Source organism: Quercus suber, unplaced genomic scaffold, assembly GCF_002906115.3.
Source record: "Quercus suber isolate HL8 unplaced genomic scaffold, Cork oak 2.0 scaffold_996, whole genome shotgun sequence".
NCBI classification, from domain to species: Eukaryota; Viridiplantae; Streptophyta; class Magnoliopsida; order Fagales; family Fagaceae; genus Quercus; species Quercus suber.
In genome coordinates, this window is record NW_027070411.1 from 107,158 (window position 1) to 130,741 (window position 23,584).

The window sequence follows — 23,584 nt, forward strand, 5'->3', positions numbered from 1 at the left end:
TTTTTTCTCTTGAGATTTGCAAGTTCCAAAAAAAAAAAAAAAAAAGGTGTGCGTTAAATATTTCTGAAGTAGTTGAACTCAAGCACTCACTACTTCAAGACCTTTTTTAGAGGGAATTTGAATACTCTCCAAATACAAAAAAAAATATCCGTTAAGCTACAAGACTCTTGAAATTTTGAGTCACCACTCTTAAATGTTATATAAAGAAGAACAAGATTTAGGTACAGTACTTAAATATTGTTTCTTAAGTTTTTCTTTTAAAATTCTATCATGTGGATTTTTTTTCATGGGAATTTAGTGTATTTTTAAGTTAAATAACTACACGTCTAAATTTTAAAAGGAGAATTTAAGGAATAACACCTAAAGTACTGTATTTAAGTTTTGTCATATAAAAAAACACTATAAATTATGAATTTTAAAATTAAGTGAGTGTTTGGATAGTGATGAAAAGCCCACGTCTAGCATTTCACTTTTTTTTTTGAGAAGAGCGTTAACTGAGTTTCAGTGAATCTCGTCACTGTTCACGTGACCTATAAATTTATTTTTTCAACAAAACTTTCATTAAAAATAAGTCTTAAGGCACTATTTACACATTTAAAAATTATTTTGATATAGTGTTTTCAATTTTCTGCAAAATAAGCGTTATTCAAATAGACCTTAAGCATAAAATTCTAAATTAATTCCTTAAAACACCTAAATTAATTGAAAACTTTACAACTTTTTATTTTTATTTTTATTTTTATTTTTTTTTGACGAGTAAATTAAAAACTTCATATTAAAAGGACAAAGGAAGAATTGGAGACCGGAGATTGGAGTATTTTAAGTCGGGCATTGACGAGACGTGGAAAGTTATTGGGCTATTTTTTTAATGTCTCCCGCCTCTCGAGGTTCATCATCTTTTGCTTTCTCAAACTCTCTCACTCTCCACTCTCCGCTCTCTCAGCTTTTTCTCCAAAAACCAGTGGGTCACACTCAAAGGTATCTTGCAATTTTCTCTTTCTCCAATATTTAAATGAAAAAACATCAGGTGGGTTTTGTTCAATTATAAGTTGTGAAATTCAAAATCTCTATGATTTTGCTCAAGAAAATTGAAATTCATTCACTACCTGAGTCAATTAATTGAGTGTTACTATTATGTATCTTGTTTTTCAGGTTTAATCAACGTTGATGTTATTTAGGCATGTCCTGTTCATGCAGTGATGGTACTCACACTATCAATCGTGCAATCATGTGGCCTGGTAAAACACTTACACCTATTTTTGTTTATCCTTTTCATCGGCTATGACTTAAACTCACTTTATTCTTTAGCGCAAAACTTAGGTACAGTTCCTCAGGAGGTTCCCCAATTAAAATAATTTGAACAATGAAGCGTAAACAATGTTATACTCTCTAAGTCCAATTAAATTCAAACACATAGCTACATTGGTTTTTATCGGGTTATGTCTTTTGAGATTTGCTTGGAATGCAATTCATGTTGTTGTTTCTATACTTGTAAGTTTTTGGCTTTGCTCCTTCACAACTAGCAAGCACGGACACTTTATTAAGAGTGATGTACCCGTGTCGTATCCGTATCGTACCCGTGCCATACCGGTGTTGCACTGGCAGTTTTATGTTATAATTTTTTAGGAAATTGCTTGTGTTACCGTGTCGTACCTGTGTCAGTGTCTGTGCTTCCTAGCTTCACAATTAATGCATAGTAGTCACTACTCAGTTCTTTTCCTATTGTTTCTTAGAAATGTTCATACTCCAAAGCATATCAATTGTTAAGGGATAAATTACCAATTCTCCTAAAAGTTTAAGTTGTTACAAAATGATGAATTTAATCATTTAACTAGAATTTTAATACTGCCTCTCAAGTGTGGGCCTAGGGTCCCCTTCAATTAGTGAGACTCAAAACGTGGATTTTTTAAGTTTTAAATGGGAGGTAGAGTGGAGACAAGATTCAAACTCGATACAACTTGCTTTGATCCCATAATAAATTACCATTTTTCCCAAAGGCTTGAGCTATTAGGAGATGGTGAATTCAATCATGTATCCATAACTCTACATTTGGACTTTTGAGGCAACTATATGCAACTCAACCAAGCTCGGGTTTTGTAGCTTGATTATGTTGGCTGTTTGAAATCTCATTATCTTTTTACTAAATTTTGTATTGTAAATTTGACATTTCTAAGTGTACTTAAAGATAAAAGTTTCATTTTCTAGTGCTACTATGGGAAAGGATTGAGAAGCGCAATTGTTTTTGAAGCTGAGAGAGGATACCGGAATGCTTTGGGTAGAAAAATGAGGTAATGTACTTCATTATCAATAAGCATGGGAAGATTGTAGGCATTATTTCAATGGCATTTTCTTGTTGCAGGTTTAATAAATTTGTCCTCTCTAAAATATCAAAACTATGTTCTCGACAAAAGCATGAATTAGCGGGACATCTGTTGGCGGAACTAGCAAGAGTAAGAATCTCAGATAGATCAAAATATCTTGAAAAGGTAGATTTTATGCATACATATTGGATACAATCTATTATTTGAACATTATAAATTTACTTTTTCATGCATTTTCATTAGAAAGGAAATTTTACTTCATAAATATGCTTATATGAAGAATGTAATTACTTTGTGTATTTAAATAAAAACCAAAGGTTCATCTTTCCATATGTTTTCATAAAAACTGATGTAGATGACATTTGTACAAATGGCTTTTCCTGAATTGTACCAGTGAGCTTCTCTAGGTTATGGCTGATAATTAAGCTATCCCTCATTTCATCTGATTATTGAGCATATCCGCCTGACTTGGCTGTTGGCCATGGTCTTTGGCAAATTTATTCTACCCACCATTTGCAGTGATGTTTCGTTCTGGTGTCTGTCAATGGGTTTTCATGTCATGTACAGTTATGACTTGTGCCCTTTATGTATGTATTTCTTTAATATTTTTTCTGGTTTTTTGTTTAGCTCTTGGTGTTCCTGCCCAATTCCAGTACTTTACAGGTGCATGTGAAGTAGTTTTGATATTTTAAAAAGAATGGGACTGGTGTTCATTTTGTTTATGGTGGTAACATGCAACTAATTGTTGGACTTGAGTTTGTTTTGAATCTATGAAGAATACCTAGTAAATTGTTCATTGAGAAGTCCAGAGTATGGAACATGTGTTAAGACCATGGATGGGCATGCTAAGATTGTTAATGAAATCCACATCCCGGACAAATGGAACCCAAGACTTCCTCAGAGGGGAGGAGAAGCACCATTAGGCTACAACTAAGGCATCCTATGGGGAAATTGAATAACAAATGTCCATATGGAATTATAGTGAATCTTGCAGAGTAAAACTTAGTCAAATGCATACGTGGGCTTTTTGGAGTTTTGCCAGTGTGTAATGTTGTCATTTGAAAGATTTCTTTATACTCTTTTGCAAAGCATTTCAGAATGGGCTTAGTAAAGAATGTGATGTCCATTTGTTTCACCTAGTGTGCCCCAGTTTGTTCTTTTTCTCTGCTTTGGGCATTCCATAACTGCCTTTTCCAACTTAACTCTTTATATACTGCAATTTTTTTTTGTTATAGGTATCTGCTATGATGGATTATGATAGTCTTCATGATTCAATTGATAATGGAAGTGCTAAAAAGCAAACTGGTATGAATCATAAAGATGCAATGGATGAAGTTGATGTTTCCTTGGCGTGTAAAAGGTTTCCATCCATTATCTTGGGTAGCTCTCCTAAGGTAGAATTGTATAATGAGACCGCACATTGCTCTGAGATGAGTAAGCCTTTAGCTGCCCAAAATTGTGAAGGATTTGTCCCTAATCTTGTTGATGCGGAGTGGGTTCAAGAGGGCTCTAGTGAAACATGGCGTTTGCTGTCTGGCAGTCTGATTGTAACAACTTCATCAAAAGGAGAAAAGGACTCTTATAAGCCTTTATCTCCTCCAAACCATCCGATTGTAACAACTTCTTCAAAAGGAGAAAAGGACTCTCGTAAGCCTTTATCTCCTCGGCCTATGGCTTTAGAAACTGTAGAAAAATCAGATGATCTAGTCTCTGGGGAGGAATCTTCTAACAAAGTGGGGCCTGAATCACCAGTAAATTCTGCCTCCATTGAGTCATTTCTTAACAGTTCTATCAATTGCATACCTGGATTAAGTAAGAGGCACTGTCGTCTGCTGGACAACTGTGGTTTTCACACGGTGGGCTCTTTTGCAGACTATCTAAAAGCAAAGTCCTAGGTTTTTATATTTTGCAAGAAGGCATGGGCTCACACTATTTTTTTTGGTTTCCATGTAGTTGCGGAAATTGCTGCATCATTTTCCTCGAACTTATGCTGATTTACAGAATGCACAGACTGGAATTGATGATGGACAATACTTAATTTTCATTGGAAAAATTTTATCTTCAAGGTAATTAATCCTTTTCCCCCAAAAAAATTGAATTGTATATCTTGGACGTAATTTCTCTTTTGGAGAAGTATTTCTATTTCTTTCTAAGTGTTCAACTGGTGACCTTTTTCAGCTACATCTGAGAGATATTTTTGTTAGTGTTATCATAGGCACTCCAGGTGCCACCTGCCTTGGCATGGGGGTGATGCAAGGTGCCAACAAATTTTTTTGATCTACTCCATGTGAGCTAAATTGTATAAGTTGCTCATGGCTCCTAGTGAAAGCAATACCAAGATATATCAGGAAAAAAACGATATTTCAGAAAACAACAGCCGATGTGATGAGGCCATTGTAAGAGTTCTAATTGCTTGTAGAAGGGAGAGCATAATATTATGATGTATTAAGTGATGATAAATAATATGGGTGTATGAGATCAATGGATAGTGGTATGTATTCTAAATGACGTAATAGAAGCTATACTCATAAAAAGTGATAACATCTAAAAAAGACAAAGAAAAAAGATTTGGCTAGTTGACTCTAAGGGCCAGTGAGTAGAATTTATTGTCTAAAAGATTTATCAATCAGTTATATAAGTTTTATAAAACCAGCATATTTAGTGTGCTCATTGTTATATTCAGCCTTTTTTATTTTTTATCATTGTTGTATGCGTGCCCTATTTTGGTTGTGTTCTAGGACTAGTTTTAACTTTCACATTTACTATGATTTGATGTGTCTTTATATTTGGTATACTGTTCTTGTTAGAATTAAGTGGTTAAATGATTAAATTTTCCATTTTCCTATGTCTTAAGCTTTTGGGACAGTCGGTAATTTAACATGGAATCAGAGCAGAATGTCCTAAGTTTGATCCCTGTCTCCTTCACTCTATTTCCCATTTAAAATCCCATGTGTTGGGCCTCACCTATTAAAAGGTAGTTTGAGCTCATATGTGAGGGGAGTGTTAGAATTAAGTGGTTAAATGATTAAATTTACTATTTTCCAATAGCTTAAACTTTTGGGACAATCAGTAATTTAACACCTATTTTTTGGATTTATGGAATTGGTCATTAAAAGTTAAAACTGTCTTTTTAAATGCATTTTAGCATATTATAGTGAAGTATTAATTTCCTTTTTATTTTTTGGGATAATATTTGATTCTTTAAAATAGAAAATGAAATTGAGGGTTTTAGCATACCTAGTGCACATGGTTCTCGGTTCTATGGGGCTTGGGAGAGGTAATTCATTGGCAGCCTTGCCCATAATTTTTTGAGAGGCTAATTCCAGAACTCAAACCTGCACCATATCACTTGGGCAGAGGGCACTTGCCATTGCACCATGAAAACAAAGTGATTCCAAAGAGAGGCAAGTTTGATCCGATGAATCCTTTAGAAGCCCAACCATTTCTCTACAGTCCAAATTGTCCACTTGTATGCAATAGAGTCTTTTTTTCATGTGAAACAACTCTTTTATCTCCACATCAACATTGACCTATTTTTCATTCCATTATTTATTTATTTTACTGTTTGATCTTTTTACATATATATATATATTTTGATAAGTAACTGAAAAATGTTATTTTTAATAAATAACTGAAAATTTTATTCAAAAGAGAAGATTTTTTTAACATAATATGTTGTGTACAAAATTCTTGTAATATGGTCTTATGGAACTGAGTACTGAAGCTTTAGCACATCAACAAGATATGCAAGTGCAACCATTTTATTTGCATTTAGTCTTATAGGATTGGTAATAGTAACTGTAGAGAACCTTTAGCGAGATGATTTTTCATGATTTATGTTTTATTTTTTTTGAGGATAAGGATAACACTTACCATTCTTTCTGCAGGGGAATAAGAGCTAGTTATTCTTTTTCATTTCTTGAGGTGGTTGTAGGCTGTGAGATTGCAGAAAATCAATCAAATCCTGAGCATACAGCTGATGATGTTGGTAGCAAGGAAAAGAAGACAATTTATTTGCATCTGAAGAAATTTTTTCGTGGTAGTCGTTTTACTTTTCAGCCTTTTCTTAAAAGTCTTGAAGCAAAGCATAAAGAGGGAGAGGTTGTTTGCGTTAGTGGTAAGGTGAGAGTATTGAGATACTCGGTTGTTGAGTTGCTCTTGTTGTTCTTTGATGTGTTTTGATTGGTCTTGTTATCAATTTCTGTTGTATAGTCCTGTAGTAAGAGTCATACCTTGAGGAAAGGCAAACATTTTAATAAATCTTCAATATTTGATCTAAATGCTTTGTGTGAGACATTGTACATTGTTTTAAGAATGAATATAACTGCTGTTAATTATTGTGATCTACTTAAACTGTCATTCTCATTGCTCAATGCTTGGTTTTGAATAATGCTACACATTTCAGTGGGGCAGTACCTAGCTCTGTGGGGTTAGTGGGCGTACCTTTTTCAAGGTTGCCTTCTTGGCACTTGGGGTAGGTCCTACCTCCCCCTCCCCCTCCTTAGCCAATAATATAATAAACAATTTGTTTAATTGTATTAGGAAAGTTATTTTCCTTGATGGTGGGTGATTGTAAAAGCAATTATGTAGTTGGTGTTAAGAAAATAACAATAACAATACCACTAATTAAAAAAATTCTAATAACAATACCAACCAACAATAGATTAAACTGATGTCAGCATATAATAAATTGTTCTAATAAAATTATTACCTCAATGCTTTCTATGCCAAAAATTTTGAGTCAAATTAAAAATATTACAATCAGAATATCATTAAAAAAGAGTATCATTAAAAAACGTGTAGAAATTAATAATAGAAAAAAGAAAAAGAAAATTGATTGCAAAATTGTGACAAGCAGAATGAAGGAGACAGAGAAGCAGATCCGGAAACGTGGTAGTGGAAGTTGTTGTGTGGGGGAGGAGCAAGGGTTGTTAGGTGGGTCTCTGGGTGTTGCAACTCGTGACAGATTTTTTTGGGGGGGGTGGAGGGGGGTTGTGATGTCTTGGGAGAAATTGTTTTACACCCCATGCCTTTTTTCCTGGTCAAACCAAAATTGTTTTCGGCTGGACCAACATTTTCAGCTGGATCAAATGCCCAAAAATTCTATATACATTTTCAGGAACATGTTTTACACTGAATTAAATGGGGGCTAAAGGCGTGAAATCGAAACTCTTTTTCATGCATGCTTTTCTCCCCAAGTTTTTTGCCTAATTTGGGGGATGGTTTTTGGCGTGCCCAGGTGAAAAACTCCATTTAACTGCCTCTCCAGCCTTCTTCATTTCCACCCCACCAAGCAAGGGAAAACTTTATTCCCTTCTTCCATCCTTCAAGTTTTCCCCCAACCAAATACCCTAAGAGAACCTAAGAGGTATTGATGCATGTTCTCTCTTAGTATTGAAGCTAAGCTCTAATTAAAAACCAGGAATCATAGGGAAAATGATGTGGTGTATCTAGAGGGAGAGGAATAGGCGCACTTTTGAGGATGTGGAGAGCTTAGGGGAGCAGCTTCTTGCGTCATTTATAGGGTCTTTATTTGATTGGTCTTGGGCTTGGGGACTCACATCTAGCGATTCTCAATTTATATATTCCCTTTGTTCTTGTACATAGTTTTGAGTCGTTACTGTATGTTTTTGGTGACCTCATGTTCTTTTCCATGAAGTAGTCTTTTTTTAACGAAACTTTATCTTACCTATTAAAAAAAAAAATTCATGCATTATTGTTATTTTTGAGGAGCATCAAGGTGGCATTGGTAGATGGTCATGTCTTGTAGGAAAGAGTATTTGGAAAGTTAAAGTGCCTACCAAAGTGGCTTTCTTTGCTTGGATTGCAGCCTTGGGGAATATTCTTACTATTGATAATTTATGAAGATGGGGAGTTCTAATTATGAATTGGTTGTGTTTGTGTAAACAAGATGGGGGCTCTGTTGATCCTTATTGCTGCATTGTCAAATAGCTAGAGAGCTATGGTCCTTCTTTGTTTGTTTGTTTGGGGTGCAGTGGGTTATGCCTAATATATTGATGCGTTGGAAAGGGCGGTATGCTAGTACGGCATAAGGGATATTTGGAATGCCACCCCTCTTTGTATCATGTAGAAGGAGCGGAATAGCCGAACATCCTAAGGCTCAGAACATTCTATGGTGGATGTGAAGCTCATGTTTTTACGTAATTTGTTTGGATGGATGACTACTTTGGGTGGTCACTCTGGCTCTAGCTTGTTGAATTTTCCTGATAGTTGTACTTTTCTCATTCATTGATTCACATATATTATATATCCCATGTACTGTGTGGTGTCTTTTATCTTTTAATTCATAAAATTTACTTATTTATCAAAACAGAAAGTTGTGTACCAATCCAAAAAATGAAGGTAATCCCTGAAAGTTGTGAGAAATGGATTTGCAAATAGAAAGCTTGACCTGCATGGTCAATGTCCAAAACTTAGAATGATTTAAACAAATCCCACAGGTTTGATTATCCAGAGCGTCAGCTAGTAGTAACATTAGTTTAAATTTGTAGTGGGGGCCCTACTTGTAGTTAACTTATTTGCGGTTTGATTAATTAGCACATTTGTTGGTGTGATGGACCAGATAATGACAGTAGGGGTTAGACTTTGTCTTGATGAAATAAAAAATAGTTTCTATTTACAATCTACATGCCAAGATTTATTTTCTCATCTATGAGCATTCCATTATAGTTTGCTTTAGTATATGTAAGCCTTGTACTTAAATGTCGCCTTTTAGTATAGGTGAGGTCTATGCGTTCTGAAGGTCATTTTGAAATGAGAGAATACAATATTGATGTGATACAAGAAGAACAAGATTCGTCTTTTCGGGCAAAAGGGAGGCCATATCCCATATACCCCTCAAAAGGAGGCATAAATCCAATTTTTCTAAGAGACACTATTGCAAGGTTGGTTCCTCCTACCTTTTGAATAGTTTTAAATGTAGTTATTGATCATTGCTACACCCTTTGGCAGGATAACCTTGGATCTAATATTTCCCCCTTTACTCAGACGCTTAATTAGTCATTGAAACTAACACTTCAAAGTCTCTTACCTTATTGCTTGCTGTGTTTGATCCTTTCATGCACAATTTCCAGTAGTTGCTTATGATTAAAATTTCCCTTTAACTTTCCTTTTCTTGTTGTATCTATTCTTTTGTAAAATTCCTTGTGGGAAGCTATCTTAGTCCAATGAATTTGTTTCTGCATTGAAAAGTAACTGTTTTGTGTGCTGTGTTTGGGAATGAAAAGTCAGCTCTTTTTATGATTATGGGTGTGTATAAGACACTCTTATATTAGACAACTGAGTTTTATGAAGCAAAATTGTTTAGCGTGATGGTGTACATCTTTCCCTTTATTTTTTATTTTTTATTTTTATAAGAGGTTGATTCTTTTTTAATGTACTGAGAACTGATAAGTTTCATTTCAAGAGTTGGTAAATGATTTCTTGAACCTTTCAATATTGGAGGCACATTTGTTCACCTGAAAGTGATCGAAATTTTAGGGAAATATGAGGAACCTTTCTAGGCCTTTGAAGAAGGAATAACCTCCTTTGAGGTGTAATATTGGTTAAATGTCTAGGCGTCCGCCCCTTTCTTCTTGAGACATACTCTATTCTTTTGACCTAAAGGGCTGGGTGGTTGACCTCAATTTGGTGATTTAGCTGTAATGACATTCGTGGTTTATCAATGGGAGCTAAGTTTTATCATTGTTATTGTTTTGTTTGTTTTTTATTATTTCCTTCGAGTATAGAATTGGTTGATTATCTGTCTGTATACACTCTTTCCCTTGATATATAAAATGATTATTTTGATTTTTTCCAGAGCTTTGAAAGCCTTGCCTGTCAATATTGATCCTATTCCTAAAGATATTACTCAGGACTTCAAACTGTTAACCCTTCATGATGTAAGTCTATGCTTCCAGTTGTTTCATAATGCATACTTGTTTATTCATAAGCAATATCGTGGTCATTCACTGCTTTAATTACACAATTGAAAATTTTTTTTCTGCATCGGCTTTCAATTCTGAAATTAACATGGTAAGTTGTGGCTAAATTGATACAACCATGGAAAAAAATGTGTGGAGTTACAAAAATTTTAAGGTTTTAAGCTCTAGTTGTAAGTATTATATGGTTAAACGGTTTTTAATTTGGGTTTTATTTACAACTTATGGTTAGTTTTGTATGCAAGGTTGAATTGTAATTTCTGAAACTTTTGCACATTAAGGCTAGGATGCACGGACGCAGGTATGAGTACGAGTATGATATGGCAACAACAGCAATTTTTGAAAAATTATAACATGATACAACAAATAGGACACCATTACGACACGGATACAACACGGGTACAACAACCCTAAGTGAAGTGTCCATGCATCCTAGCATTAAGGGTAGTTTGGGAATTTAGTTGAGTGTAGAATTTTTTAGGATATTTTAAGTATATTAGGGTTATTTCATTAGAGTCTAAGTTAGTCTTATATTATAATAATTAAATTGTTACAACAAGTGGGGGAGGGGGATTCCAAGTTCCAACCCTAGTTCTCCTCATAAAGGAGACCAATCAATGCCACTAACCTACAAGACTCTCTTAGTCTTTTATTACCTAGTTGGTTTTACTTTACTAGACAAATTAGGAATCCTAATGTTGCTAGTTCAAGGAGTCCTTGTATATTTATGATTAATGCACTCAAAGAATTGGAGTTTTATTTTTTTGATAAGAAAGAAATAAGATTTATTGATAAAATTTGTGAAGCCCAAGTATGCAGGATGTGACAAAGGGACACCCTAGGCATCACCTAACTCATTCCTTTAGGCACAATATAAAATCCAATAGCTCCCTAGCTATGTCATTGTGTAAAAATAGGTGATAATGATACCCCTATGGTCTCCCCATCAAACTTACACATACTAATGATACCCCTATGGTCTCCCCATCAAACTTACACATACTACACCAATCCGTAATAATGATACCTCTTTTCCTCAAATTATCCGTTGTTAAAATCTTACTTTAATTGTTGTTAGAATCAGGGTTAAATGATTCAAAATTATCTTGAGTTTTCCTAACAACTTAACCTTTGAGACAATAAATAATTTATCATGGTTTCAAAGCAGGTGGTCCTCAGTTTGACTTTGAACCCTGCTTTTAGAAAGTTAGAGTTAAAAAATCCCACATGTTGGGCCTCGCTTATTAAGGGGGAGTTTGGGCCCACATGTCAAGGGGAGTGTGAGAATAATTGTTAAATGATTAAATTCATTTTGAGTTAAAATCATAATTTCCTAACAACTTAAGCTTTTGGGATAATTGGTAATCTATAGTCCATATAAAAAAAAGTAACATGAGGAGCTCTAACATGCCATACAGGTCCCCAAATGAAAAAAGGATTGATTGGCCATGGAGTCTAACTCCAAATTGTCCTGTGTTAACATTGACTTTAATTTGTTCTCAGTTGCATTTGTTCAGCGGAGAGGAAATAATATCCTTTTTTAAACAATGCAGGCATATATTGGGATCCACCAACCGAAGAATATAAATGAGGCTGATTTGGCACGCAAAAGGCTTATATTTGATGAGTTCTTTTATTTGCAGGTGACCTTTATTCACAATATATTGTTCTTCAAAATTTATTGCTAATTATTGTAGATTTTTCCTCCTACTGTTAAGGTGATAATGTAATATCTTCTTATTGGCCATTGCTCTCTTTATGAAGCCAGTTTCTTATCTATTTGTGGTTGGGTACACATTCATCTCTCTCTCTCTTATTTTTATTTTAATTTTAATTTATAAATCTGATGCCATATCTTTCATCAATCAGTTATTCAAATATTTTTCTTGTTATCTCAATTGTTGTTCTTTCTGTAGAGCCTCCGCATTCAATTTTGACACCCTCAAACTGTTCAATGGTATTGCATGCACAATGCATACGATTCATCATTATGAGCTTATTCTTGTGCTTCTGTAATGCACTGGTGTTCCTTTACGGCTAAAACTTCTGGAAATTAAATATTTGTTTTCGAACTTGTGCTGTTGTTGCAACAAATTTTATTCTTTTCAGAAAGGAATATTATATTTTTGAATGAGCACTTCTAATTTCAAATGAGAAAGCTGTCCTTTTTTATGGGGCTCATTGCCTAATAGCTGTTGGCAACTAGTTTGCAGGTCACTAGTTACTTGATAGTGTCATAATGAATCATGCTGTTTATGATTTTTTGAATGAAAACTTCTAATTTCAAATGAGAATGTTGTTCTTGTATCATGGAGCTTATTACCTAATAGCTGCTTGCAACTATTTTGCGGGTCACTAGTTACTTGATAGTTTCATACTGAATCATGTTGTTTATGGATTCATATCTGAATTCCACTCTGGAATTATTGATGCTGGTAGTGATTATGCTTTGCTGTTAAGTGTTGGTCACATGTAAAACTCAGACTAACCAAACCATCGCTCTTGGTCAGTTGGGACGCTTATACCAAATGCTTGAAGGTCTTGGTACAAAAATAGAGAAAGATGACTTGCTGGATAGGTATAGAAAACCTGAATTAAATTCTGTTTATATGGAAGAATGGTCCAGTCTCACCAAGAAGTTTTTGAAGGCTCTTCCGTATTCACTTACTTCTAGTCAGCTAAATGCTGTTTCAGAAATTATTTGGGATCTAAAGCGGCCAATCCCTATGAACCGGCTGTTGCAGGTTTTGCATTCAATATGGCTACTCTTTCATTATCAATATATCTGCATCTCATTTGTAATTGTTTCCAGGCTCATGTGCTACTTTAAAGATGTACAAATGCTGTTCTTATAGTTTTGATGTGTTGATCTTGAAAATTGACTTACTTAAGAACCTTCTCCCTTATGTCACTGGAATTTGTTTGCTTACAATATATATCAATACATTCTTTCCATGTCAGGACCAATGATGAGTTGGTGGAATCTATTTGGATAAAATATTAAGCAAGGATTTTTGTCTTCTTGTTTTATGTAAAGCTATACAAAAGAGTCAGTGATGTATGTTGCAAATCCTCCTCTTTCCCTTTACTTTATTTCAACTTGGATTATGTTCTTTCATCTAGTAATCTTCCTTTAGTTGCCAATGAGCTATATATCAACTAGCACTTTCTTCTCCCATAATAAATGGTTGGAGGTTGAGGCTGTGGGTTCAAGATGGTGCCTTTGTATCAAGCATGCTGACTTACGGGCATATTTTTTTATTGACTTGGATAATAGCTTGTCTTGTTATTGGTGTTTCCCTTCTTCATTAACTGCTGATTTCCTAGTAGCCCTGCAAGCTTTTGCAAGCTTGGTCTGCAAATTACTGCCTTTTAAAAAAAAAAAAAGATCTCCCTCTCTTCTAGTTCTTTATGAAAAGATATTATTAGCATTGAGTTGAGATAGATTTTTCTGTGACCTGCATGACACATGCAACTGAGACCGTAAAAGGCTGAAAGGGTTCTCATCTGATAGTAAGTTGTGATACTTCTTTCAGGGTGACGTTGGATGTGGGAAAACTGTAGTAGCTTTTTTGGCATGCATGGAAGTTATTGGCTCTGGATATCAGGTTAGTCACTGTAAAGATTTTATTTTGTTATTACTTGTGAAAAAAAAAAAAAAAAGAAGATTTTATTTGTTTGTATTTTTATGTTGATTACTTTTTACAAATTATATGGTTTTCAATTGTTTTATATTTGTTCTAATCTGTGATAAATAACTATCATTAGGAATACTTTATATTCTGTGTAGGGAGCTTTCATGGTTCCATCTGAGTTGCTTGCTATCCAGCATTATGAACACTTGCTTAATCTACTCGAGAAAATGGAGGAGGTAGAATGTAAACCTTCAGTAGTGTTACTCACTGGCTCTACCCCATCAAAACAATCACGGATGATTCGTGAGGCATGCATTTCTCATCTAGCTCTTTTGTTGTTACCCTTTCTTTTATGTATAAAATTAAAATATTTTGAGATTCCTATAATTAAAACTATGGGTTGGCAGGGTCTTCAAACTGGAAATATCTCATTGGTCATCGGTACCCACAGTCTAATAGCAGAAAAAGTGGAGTTCTCTGCTTTACGCATTGCAGTGGTGGATGAACAACATCGCTTTGGTGTGATCCAGAGAGGAAGGTTTAACAGTAAGGTGGTTCCCTCGACTTGAATCAAATTGCTCCTCATTGGTGTATTAATTGCTCTTATTTGCACATGACCAAACTATTTCAAGCGACTCTTTTTTTTTTTTTTTTTTAATCAACAGGAGCTACCTCATCTTTAAGTGAATTTCCTCATTTTAAATCCAATATTTTGCTCTTATTTGCACATGACCAAAATATCTTAAGCGGCTCATTTTTTTATCAACTGGAGCTACCTCTATGTTTAAGTGAATTTCCTCATTTTGAACCCTATCTTTCTTTGTATATCCACTTATTCTCCATAATATCTCACTTAAGTTCTAATTTTACACGTGCCAGAACATTGTCCAGTCCAATTTTTTTATCTTAATTTTCATTGTCTGATTGTGGAGCAGTACTCCACCATTAAGCTATCATTATGCAAAAGTGACTGATGTCTTTGCCATACTACTAAAATTATGGATATTTCCAACAAATAATAGTGCACCTGTAGTTTGCTGTATAATTTTTAATGAAACCACTTTAATATGTCCTATACAAAAGTGATTAATATCTTAGGCATTGTACTAACATTATAGATTTTCCATCTTTCAAGTCTCAGTTAGTAGCCTAGCCATTTTTTTTTTTTTTTTTTGGTGTGTGTGTTTCTGACTACTATTTCTCAAAATACCCAAAAAAAAAAAAAAAAAAAAAAAAAACTTTACTCTGTCCTCTAAATCTTTTGCCAGAAGTAGTTCATTGCAATAAAAGCTCCGCTTTGTTGTAGCTTTCATGCTCTTTGTCATTCTACCTGCTAATTCAAATATTTGCTTGGTGGTGGGGGCCTGAAATTTTAGAGGAGGAAATTATCAATAAGGAAAAGAAACTGTGAGATTCTTCCTAATAGTAGCTGGCTGGGGATAACCTTTCTGAAAATAATTGGTACTTATAATCACATAATAGGACATGCAATGAGCTACTTTGCTTGTAGATAAGTGGAGGTTGCTATACTAAGTAAAGAAGGCACTTAGTAAATAATTTATGAGTTGATTTTGGTGGAGGTTGGTGGCTTAGGTAAGTGGGAGTGGCGGCCATAAGAGGTTCAGGCTGGCCCTGGAGTCGTTTTTATTTTATTTTAATGTCCTTAAGAAATGTGTCTGGTACATTTGTTGAAGGGCATATAATCTTTGGGGGAGTTGATTGAGAGAGTGAGACTTCTGTAGTCATTTGCTCATAAAGAAATACAATTGTTGATTTTACATATTCTTAGTGGCATTGAAGTACTGTTGAATGTAGAATATCTCTACATTTTCTTAATAATTTTTACATCTTCAAGAAGTGTTGAAAATATCCTTGAAATGGTTCTGTGTTCTCGTTGATATTAATTTCATCTATACCTTGATGTTCTATAAGCATTTGTCATATTGTTCACAGAAGATAAATAGTCTTCCGACCATATGGCATTTATTGCTCCCATAAATAAGGGGTGGAGGACCAATGAGCTATAGCCCAAATGTCACTTCCTCCTCCCTTAATAATGGGATGGAGAGTAAGGTCTTTGGTTCAAGATCCATGGGGTGCATGTGTAGCTTACCAATATATAAGTAATAATAATAATAATAATAATAATAATAATAATAAAAGTAATACTGATACTAACATTTCAAAAACTTTGTTGATAAAGACCTCAAATAATAAAAGTAGTAATACTGATACTAACATTTCAAAAACTTTGTTGATAAAGACCTCAGCATCCAGAATCTCAATCAATAAGATTATTTTGTAAACCCTGATTGTGGCTATTAGTCCAAGTGGAAAAGCTGCCACTCTTTTATTTCCCTAGAATATAAGATTGGATAAGCTTTTATGTTTTGCCTAATCAACATTATATGCACATTTCTAATGCATGCTTTAGCTGTTTCTAGTATTTCCATCTGCTGATATAATTTTTAGTTTGTATTTTTTTTTTCTTTTCTAGCATTGATGCTGTAGCTATTGAAACTTATGGCTCCAATCTGTTCTGCAATTCATTCTCTAAGTTGAGTTGATTGAGACAGCTACTCCCTGCAGTTATATTATACCTCTGAAAGTTCAAGAATGGGAGCTAATAACTTAGATGGGCCCTCAAAAGGTGATGAATATATGGCACCCCATGTTCTTGCCATGTCAGCCACTCCTATCCCAAGGACACTTGCTCTGGCTTTATATGGGGATATGTCCCTGACACAAGTATGTATTGTTGGTCATCTTAAGTTACAGTTTGTGTTTTCCATGATCCCATGTCTTTTTTTTTTTTTTTTTTTTTGATTGGCATAATCCCATGTCTTGTTATGATCTTCTTGAATCTTTTGTGTAATTTGAACAATTTTTCAGCAAATATCTTTTCAAATTCTTTTTATGTCCCACCCCTCCAAAAATCCCCCCCAAAATAATTTTTGGTTGTTTTGTTGTTATAAAATGTATATCGTGTATTAGGCTGCGCAGCTTTTGGTTATATTAATAAGCACTTGGTGATTGAGGAGCATTTAATTGGAAAAGGGCGAGTGGGATGGTGTTGAGCCTCTTCTTTTTAGGAGGCATTTAGGAGGGGCGTTGTAGATTCTGATATTTATGATATAGAGGGATGCCTGCATAGTAGATCAATTTGATTTTGATGTTTTCTGGAATTAAAACTTACATCAAGATGTGGCCATTGAGCTCTAGCTCAAATGGCACCTCCTCCCCACCTAAGAAAGGTGGAGGGGAAGGTCATTAGTTCAAAACCCACTAGGTGTGTTTGTAAACTGACCAATAAAAATCCCTCAAGGTACTGGAAAGTCTTTTGTAATTCATCTTTTTAAAAATTGGCTTCACATTTAACTATTTGATCCTGAGTTTTTACAATTTGTTTGTTAAACATTTTGTCTCTTGCTAGCTGCAATTTGTTGGTTTATTTTTAACAGATAACTGACCTACCTCCTGGAAGAATACCAGTTGAAACTTTCATTATCGAAGGAAATGACGATGGCTTTGAGAATGTGTACAAGGTAATGGTCTTTCTTGCCATGAATGATCTAAAGTACAAAATCATTTCTCATCTTTTGTGGTTCTCAGGTTAAGGCATGATTATTTAATATTTGAAACAAATTAAAGCCATCAATGCAAACAAGAAATTCTTTGTATTGGACTTCAAAATGTTCTCATTTAAGGAATATAAGTAAGATATCTGCTTTTAGTTCAAACAAAAATGTTTCGAAAGTAAAAGACTTGCTGCTATCTTTTGTTTTTAAAAGGAAGCTCAGTTGGTTAGAGTGTTGGTCTTATGAGCTAAAGGTCATGAGTTCGTGCCTCGCCGGGACCAACCAACAAACTACAGTCTACAGCACTCACTTATTTGTACTATTTTTACTTATCAAAAAAAGGAAGCTGCAAGATGTGACGAGAAGAATATGTAAATGGGATTCAGTTTTCTCATTGTTATGAACCATTTTATTTCCTTTTTGTTTAATATTTTTATATTGAAAAATTCCCCTCATATATATGAGACTTGTTTACTTCCCTCTCTCACTCTCACTTCGCTTTTTACTGTCAAAAGGCTTGGAAGAAACTCACCTAGTTCTACCTTAAAATAGCATAGGTTAAAGTTAAACCAATCATAAGATGCTCACATCACCAAGTGCTCATCTGCAATCAACAATTTGTTATCAGTCTTTTGTCATTAAATTGTTTTTGTATGGAGCATAAATTATGTAAAAAGGAGTATAAGGTTTTATGAAACTGAGAGATAAAGAAGAGTTGAATAAGGAGAGTCAAAGAGGCATCAGCATAGGACATTAAAGTTAATTCTGGTATACTAATTGCTGGGACAAGTATAATTCACAAGGCTGTGAGAAATTTGGGAGGGGGAGAGAGAAAGATGGGTATGAGCTGTTGATCACATTTCTGGAAAGTCTAGACATGGGACACAGGCACAAGGCTAAAATGTGTGCTTGCATATATGCTTTTTTTTTTCCTTTTGGCGGGGAAGTTTCTGCATATACATCTGTAGGATTTTAAAGGTTCATTGTTCTCAAATAAAGGCCGGTCATCAATGGATGCTAAAGTAGCAGTAATGTTTTTCTTAATTACTTTGTTTTGCTTGTAACAGATGATGCTGGATGAGTTAGAAGTAGAAGGGAAAGTGTATCTTGTGTATCCAGTCATTGAACCATCTGAACAGCTGCCCCAGCTTCGTGCTGCGTCTGCAGATCTTGAAGTTATATCTCACAGGTTTCAGGGATACAGCTGTGGGTTGTTACATGGAAAAATGAAGAGTGATGAGAAAGAGGAAGCATTGAGACGGTTCAGATCTGGAGAAACACGTATACTACTTTCCACACAAGTAATTGAGATTGGTGTTGATGTTCCAGACGCATCTATGATGGTTGTCATGAATGCTGAAAGGTTTGGTATAGCTCAGCTTCATCAACTTAGAGGACGAGTTGGACGTGGAGAGAGAAAGTCTAAGTGTATGTTGTTAGCATCTACCACCAGTGGCCTAAACAGGTTGAAGGTTCTAGGGAAATCGTCAGATGGTTTTTACTTGGCAAATGTGGACCTCCTTTTACGTGGACCTGGTGATTTGCTTGGTAAGAAACAGTCAGGTCATCTTCCAGAGTTCCCCATTGCCCGATTGGAAATAGATGGGAATATTTTACAAGATGCACATCTTGCTGCTCTGGTAAATTATTTCTTTAACCCCTTTTCAGATTTTTCATTGCTACAAATATACAATGATCTTGATAGCCTCTTTTTTTTTAATAAGTATTTGCCAAGTATAATTTTTACTATTCTAGTGTTAGGAACTCAATGGACTACATTTAGAGTTATCTATCTGGATTGCAGATTGTTTTTTTGTGTAATGATTTGGTTAATGCTAATTTCTTTTGAGGTGATTACTAACATTGGTAACGCACTTGTGCCCTATAACACACTGGCATGCCTTGTGTCTTATGAGAAGTGTCAAAAATTTGTTGCCTAAACCACTTAGGAAAGGAACAAGATATGTGTATCTGATCTGAAGTACTTGGGATGTATGGCCTTCTTGTTGTAGGACAAGGGGCTCTAATACCAAACAGAGTAGGACCACAGCAAATGTCCTTTGGCCAGTTTCTTGAAGGGTTTCAGTGGTTGCACGTAAGGGATGATTTAAGGGGTTGGATGTACTGGTCATAACAACTGATTTGGGTTTGGAAATCAGTACTGGTCATAACAACTGATTTGGGTCATAACAACTGATCTGAAGTTCTTGGGATGTATGGCCTTCTTGATGTAGGACTAGGGGCTCTAATACCAAACTAAGTAGGACCACAGCAAATGTCCTTTGGCCAGTTTCTTGAAGGGTTTCAGTGGTTGCACATAAGGGACGATTTAAGGGGTTGGATGTACTGGTCATAGCAACTGATTGGGGTTTGGAAAGGGTGAATCTTGAAGGCAAAGAGTGGCTGGAAACAGAACCTTAAGTTGCAGGATTTTGTTTGGCAGTAGGTTTTTGAGGGGAATCAGGGATTTTTGGATTAGGGGTTTTGGTGGAAAAGCTGGAAAATAATGTGTAGGTATGGTTTAATTGTGGAATAACAAGATGTATATGTTTTGGAGCTTAAAATAGGTGAGAAATGGAAGAATAGCATATCTGATTCAGGACTGTCAATGGTAAATCAGGAGTTGTAGCAGATCTAGTTTTGTGTTTGGAGGCTAAGGGTGCTTTGCGCTAGGGTTTTTATTTTATGGATTTTAAGGCTCTGACAGTGAGAGATCAAGGTCGGATTGTAATGTTTGAAGGCTAGATGAGGCGCTGATAATTGTGAAGAAAAGAAAACAAGGCTAGGCGTCATACCTAATTATCTTAAGCATCAGAGAGTTTTCATAACACAAACCTCAAGAGCATAGTTGCAAAATTCTTGTATAGCTTATTCACTATTCAATCAAAAGCATTATATCAATATAAAAAACCTTTAAGTATTTCTAACCCTACATTTGGCTCCATGGCCTTTGACTACTAAGCCCAAATTAAGTATCTGAAAACTTACCAATAGAAAGCCTGATAACATAGGAGACCTTAATATTAACAAATGGATCCAGCTACATCCCATATCCATAAATCTAAAAGGCCAAAATGCAAATTGGTTCCCCAAATTTGTGCAAGCTGTTAATTTGGTACGTCTTATGGGGTCTAAAATTGGTTCTTGTAGCTACTTTCACCTGGCTAGTCATGTCTTTTGTGTCCACTTTTGGCACTTAACTGGCTGTGCGTTCCTTTGATAATGCCCACATCTAAAAGGTTTCCTAATCAGAATGGAAGTTGCTCATTAGGTCAAGGAGTAACACTTAGCATGAATGAATTCAGATTGACACTTGGCTAGATTATATCACTCCTTTGATTGGTTTCCTATCTCACCTAGTTACTAGCACTCTTCTAGGGAGCAATACAATTATTGGGAGATTTACAGAGGCATGATACAAGGTGCCACCTGATGGGGGTGACCATTGGACTCTAGTGGGCTTCTGCTGATGTGATGGCCTTCGAGTTTGGGGATTGGTACTCCAATGTTCAGGGCAAATAAAGTTGATTAGTTTGTATTTTTCATTAGCTATTGTTCCTGAAAATGGTGTTTTGTGCCATTGTTGGGCTTTCTTTTTTAGCTGTCCCAAGGTTGGTGTAATGGTTCGTTTTAGGAATTGGATGAGTTTCTGGATAATTTTTCATGGAAAGTCATAGTAATAGTGCTGTCTTTCTTTGAAAAGCCAAATTGGTGGCAAATGCCCTGATGTGATAAAGAGTGCTTGAACGGAATCTGTTTCACTTTTGTAAACCTGTTTTGCATGGTTGGTGCTTTGGGAATTGACCTGTATAACACAAGCTATGTTTGTTCAATGCAGAAAATTTTAGGTGCCTCTCATGATTTGGTACAATTCCCCACACTCAAAGCAGAGCTTAGTATGAGACAGCCTCTTTGTCTTCTGGGTGATTGAGTTGTAAAATTTTGCAGATTTGTCTAGTCCATGCTGAAGATGTTTCACGGTATGTTGGCCTTTTAAAAAAAAAAATTATAATTGCATTTGCAGCTGTATGTTTTGTATGATATGGTTATTCTACAAGCTTGATGCTTCCATGTAAAGCACTATAATGATGGTTTTCATACCATCTTTAGTATTATAATATTCGGTTTTTTCCTTTTCTATTTCCTTTTTATTTCTTTTCTAGTTGGACAAGAACTCAACTCTCTTAGTTGGAAAATATGCACAAATGAAAGTTACTTCGATTTTGTACAGGAAAAATATTTGAAATTTGTAAGGGTCATGAAATTCTTATCTTTGCTTAGCTATTGAAAGTTACTTTGATTTTGTAAAGGAAAACTATTTGAAACTCGTAAGGGTCATGAAATTCTTATCTTTACTTAACTGGAACTGCATCACAAATTTCTAAATGTATCCAAGGGGTTTTGATTCATTTTGGACTGATAATAAATGCGGACTTTTTTGTTCGTTATGTTCAGAACCTTGCAAGCAACTGCTCAGGTCAGTTGGGAATAAAAATGTGGTAGTCTTAACTCAACCAGTGCTAAATGTGTACTGGGTTAATATTTTCAACACAATATCAGCTTGACTATATAGAAGTTCAACTGGAATTCAATCCATTATTCAACTCAATAGTGTTAAGAATTAGAAAACTAGAAGTAAAATATGGCAAGCACTTATCAGATTGATTCTCTTACTTTTGGAAGTGTATTCAATTAAATTGCTAGAAACTTTCAATGTCATTCTTATAGGTCAATTTTCTAATCGTGCAAGTTATATCATTATTCACCGCCCCCTGCTGAATATAGGAGCCTCTACAGTGTTCCATTTCAACTTATTACATTTTTAAAGTGAAAGCCTCTCTCTTATGTTAAATGATTCAATGCATCCGATGTGGGTTTCACAAATTTAGACTCACATTTATATGAAAGAGAGATACAATACACTGGGTGAGTTCTCTCTTACAATAGGATATGTACCACCAAGTAATGTGGATTATAAGAAGTTAATAGCGATAACACAGCTTTGTGCTTCTATTAGGCATGCAGACCTATAAAATTAAGGTAAATACTAGTACGCTTGTTATTACACATAAGGCGAAAATGTATTTTTAGTTCTTACACTTTGAGTTAATTCTTATTTTGGTTCTAAAATTGATTTTGTTACTAATGTAGTTTCTAAAAAAAGAAAATTATTTTTAAAATGGTCTCTACTGTCAACCTATTAGCGAACCTGCTTGCTGACATGGCATTGACGTGACCATTAAAATATTATTAAAAAAATGATTTGGTATTTTTAAATACCATGTCAGCATTTTAAATAATAAAAAATAAAAAACAAAATAAAAAAGCCAGATTTCTCAATTTTAATTTTAATTAAAAAAATAAAAAACAAACAAAAAAATTTACTTTTTTTAAGTTGTAAAGATTGAAGCTCAAGCTTTCATTGTTCGCATCTCTCACTCTCTCACATACACTAAACCCGAGCTCTTCCATTCATTCCTAAAAAGAACACCTCTCTCGGTCTTAAGACCTAAACAGCATGACCACTCAAAATCAAGATCAAGAGAACCCACAATTAAACCCCAGCAATCCAAGACGAACCAACCCCACTCTTTGAGTTGGTTCGTGTTAATCTCAATCGTGCCAATCTGGCTCAGGCATTGAGGTTGCCTTTTTCGGTGAAGAAGAGTGCCACCGCTTCGGTGGTTTTGGTGGACTCGCTGGGGTCGGCAGAGGAGATTGGGTTTGTGGAGGATTTGGTGTCCAATTGGATTCTTCTCCACCACACATCGTCGATTTGACCCAAACTTTCTAATCTCAAAATCTTATCTCCGCTCAAAACCTTACATGTGATATCGACCAATGGCGAGCAGATTAAGAAGCTGATCTTCGAGGTTTTGATCATGGAGGCCATGGGGTCTTGATGCGGTGAAAAAAAGGGGAAAAATTTGGAGTCTTGCATGTGGGTGTTGTGAAACATGGATCGATGGTTGGTGGCTGTGGTGTTGTGAACCCTAGGTGGTGGTAATTGTGGATTGGTTTGGATTTGCTGGTTGTGGTGGGTTTGTTGTTGGTGTGGGTTGATTGGTTTGTTTGTGTTTGGTCTTTTTTTTTTTTTTTTTTTTTTTTTT

At 35.1% G+C, this 23,584-nt stretch overlaps 1 protein-coding gene across 2 annotated transcripts; it reads left to right on the plus strand.

Moving 5' to 3' along the window:
- Nucleotides 1–820: 820 nt before the first annotated feature.
- Nucleotides 821–21,615, plus strand: LOC112022273 (ATP-dependent DNA helicase homolog RECG, chloroplastic-like). 2 transcript variants are annotated; one of them, XM_024054841.2, is made up of 18 exons: nucleotides 821–978; nucleotides 1,153–1,238; nucleotides 2,206–2,288; nucleotides 2,360–2,486; nucleotides 3,557–4,177; nucleotides 4,275–4,387; nucleotides 6,209–6,443; nucleotides 9,063–9,226; nucleotides 10,141–10,222; nucleotides 11,815–11,904; nucleotides 12,772–13,005; nucleotides 13,798–13,869; nucleotides 14,052–14,204; nucleotides 14,304–14,447; nucleotides 16,486–16,644; nucleotides 17,358–17,441; nucleotides 18,542–19,114; nucleotides 21,313–21,615. In XM_024054841.2, exons 2-18 carry the CDS (start codon nucleotides 1,200–1,202, stop codon nucleotides 21,403–21,405), a joined length of 3,066 nt encoding a protein of 1,021 aa, XP_023910609.2. In that variant the 5' UTR covers nucleotides 821–978; nucleotides 1,153–1,199; the 3' UTR covers nucleotides 21,406–21,615. The 2 variants fall into 2 exon arrangements, with proteins under 2 accessions (XP_023910609.2, XP_065624854.1); XM_065768782.1 differs by having other exon boundaries at nucleotides 2,360–2,450.
- The last annotated feature ends 1,969 nt before the right edge of the window (nucleotides 21,616–23,584 follow it).

Excerpts from the sequence above, each read along its gene's own strand:
- LOC112022273 (XM_024054841.2), top strand. The coding sequence starts at position 1,200 with ATGGTACTCACACTATCAATCGTGCAATCATGTGGCCTG. Across the intron at positions 1,239-2,205 it reads TCGTGCAATCATGTGGCCTG|TGCTACTATGGGAAAGGATT; the intron begins GTAAAACACTTA and ends TTCATTTTCTAG. Across the intron at positions 13,870-14,051 it reads TTATTGGCTCTGGATATCAG|GGAGCTTTCATGGTTCCATC; the intron begins GTTAGTCACTGT and ends TATTCTGTGTAG.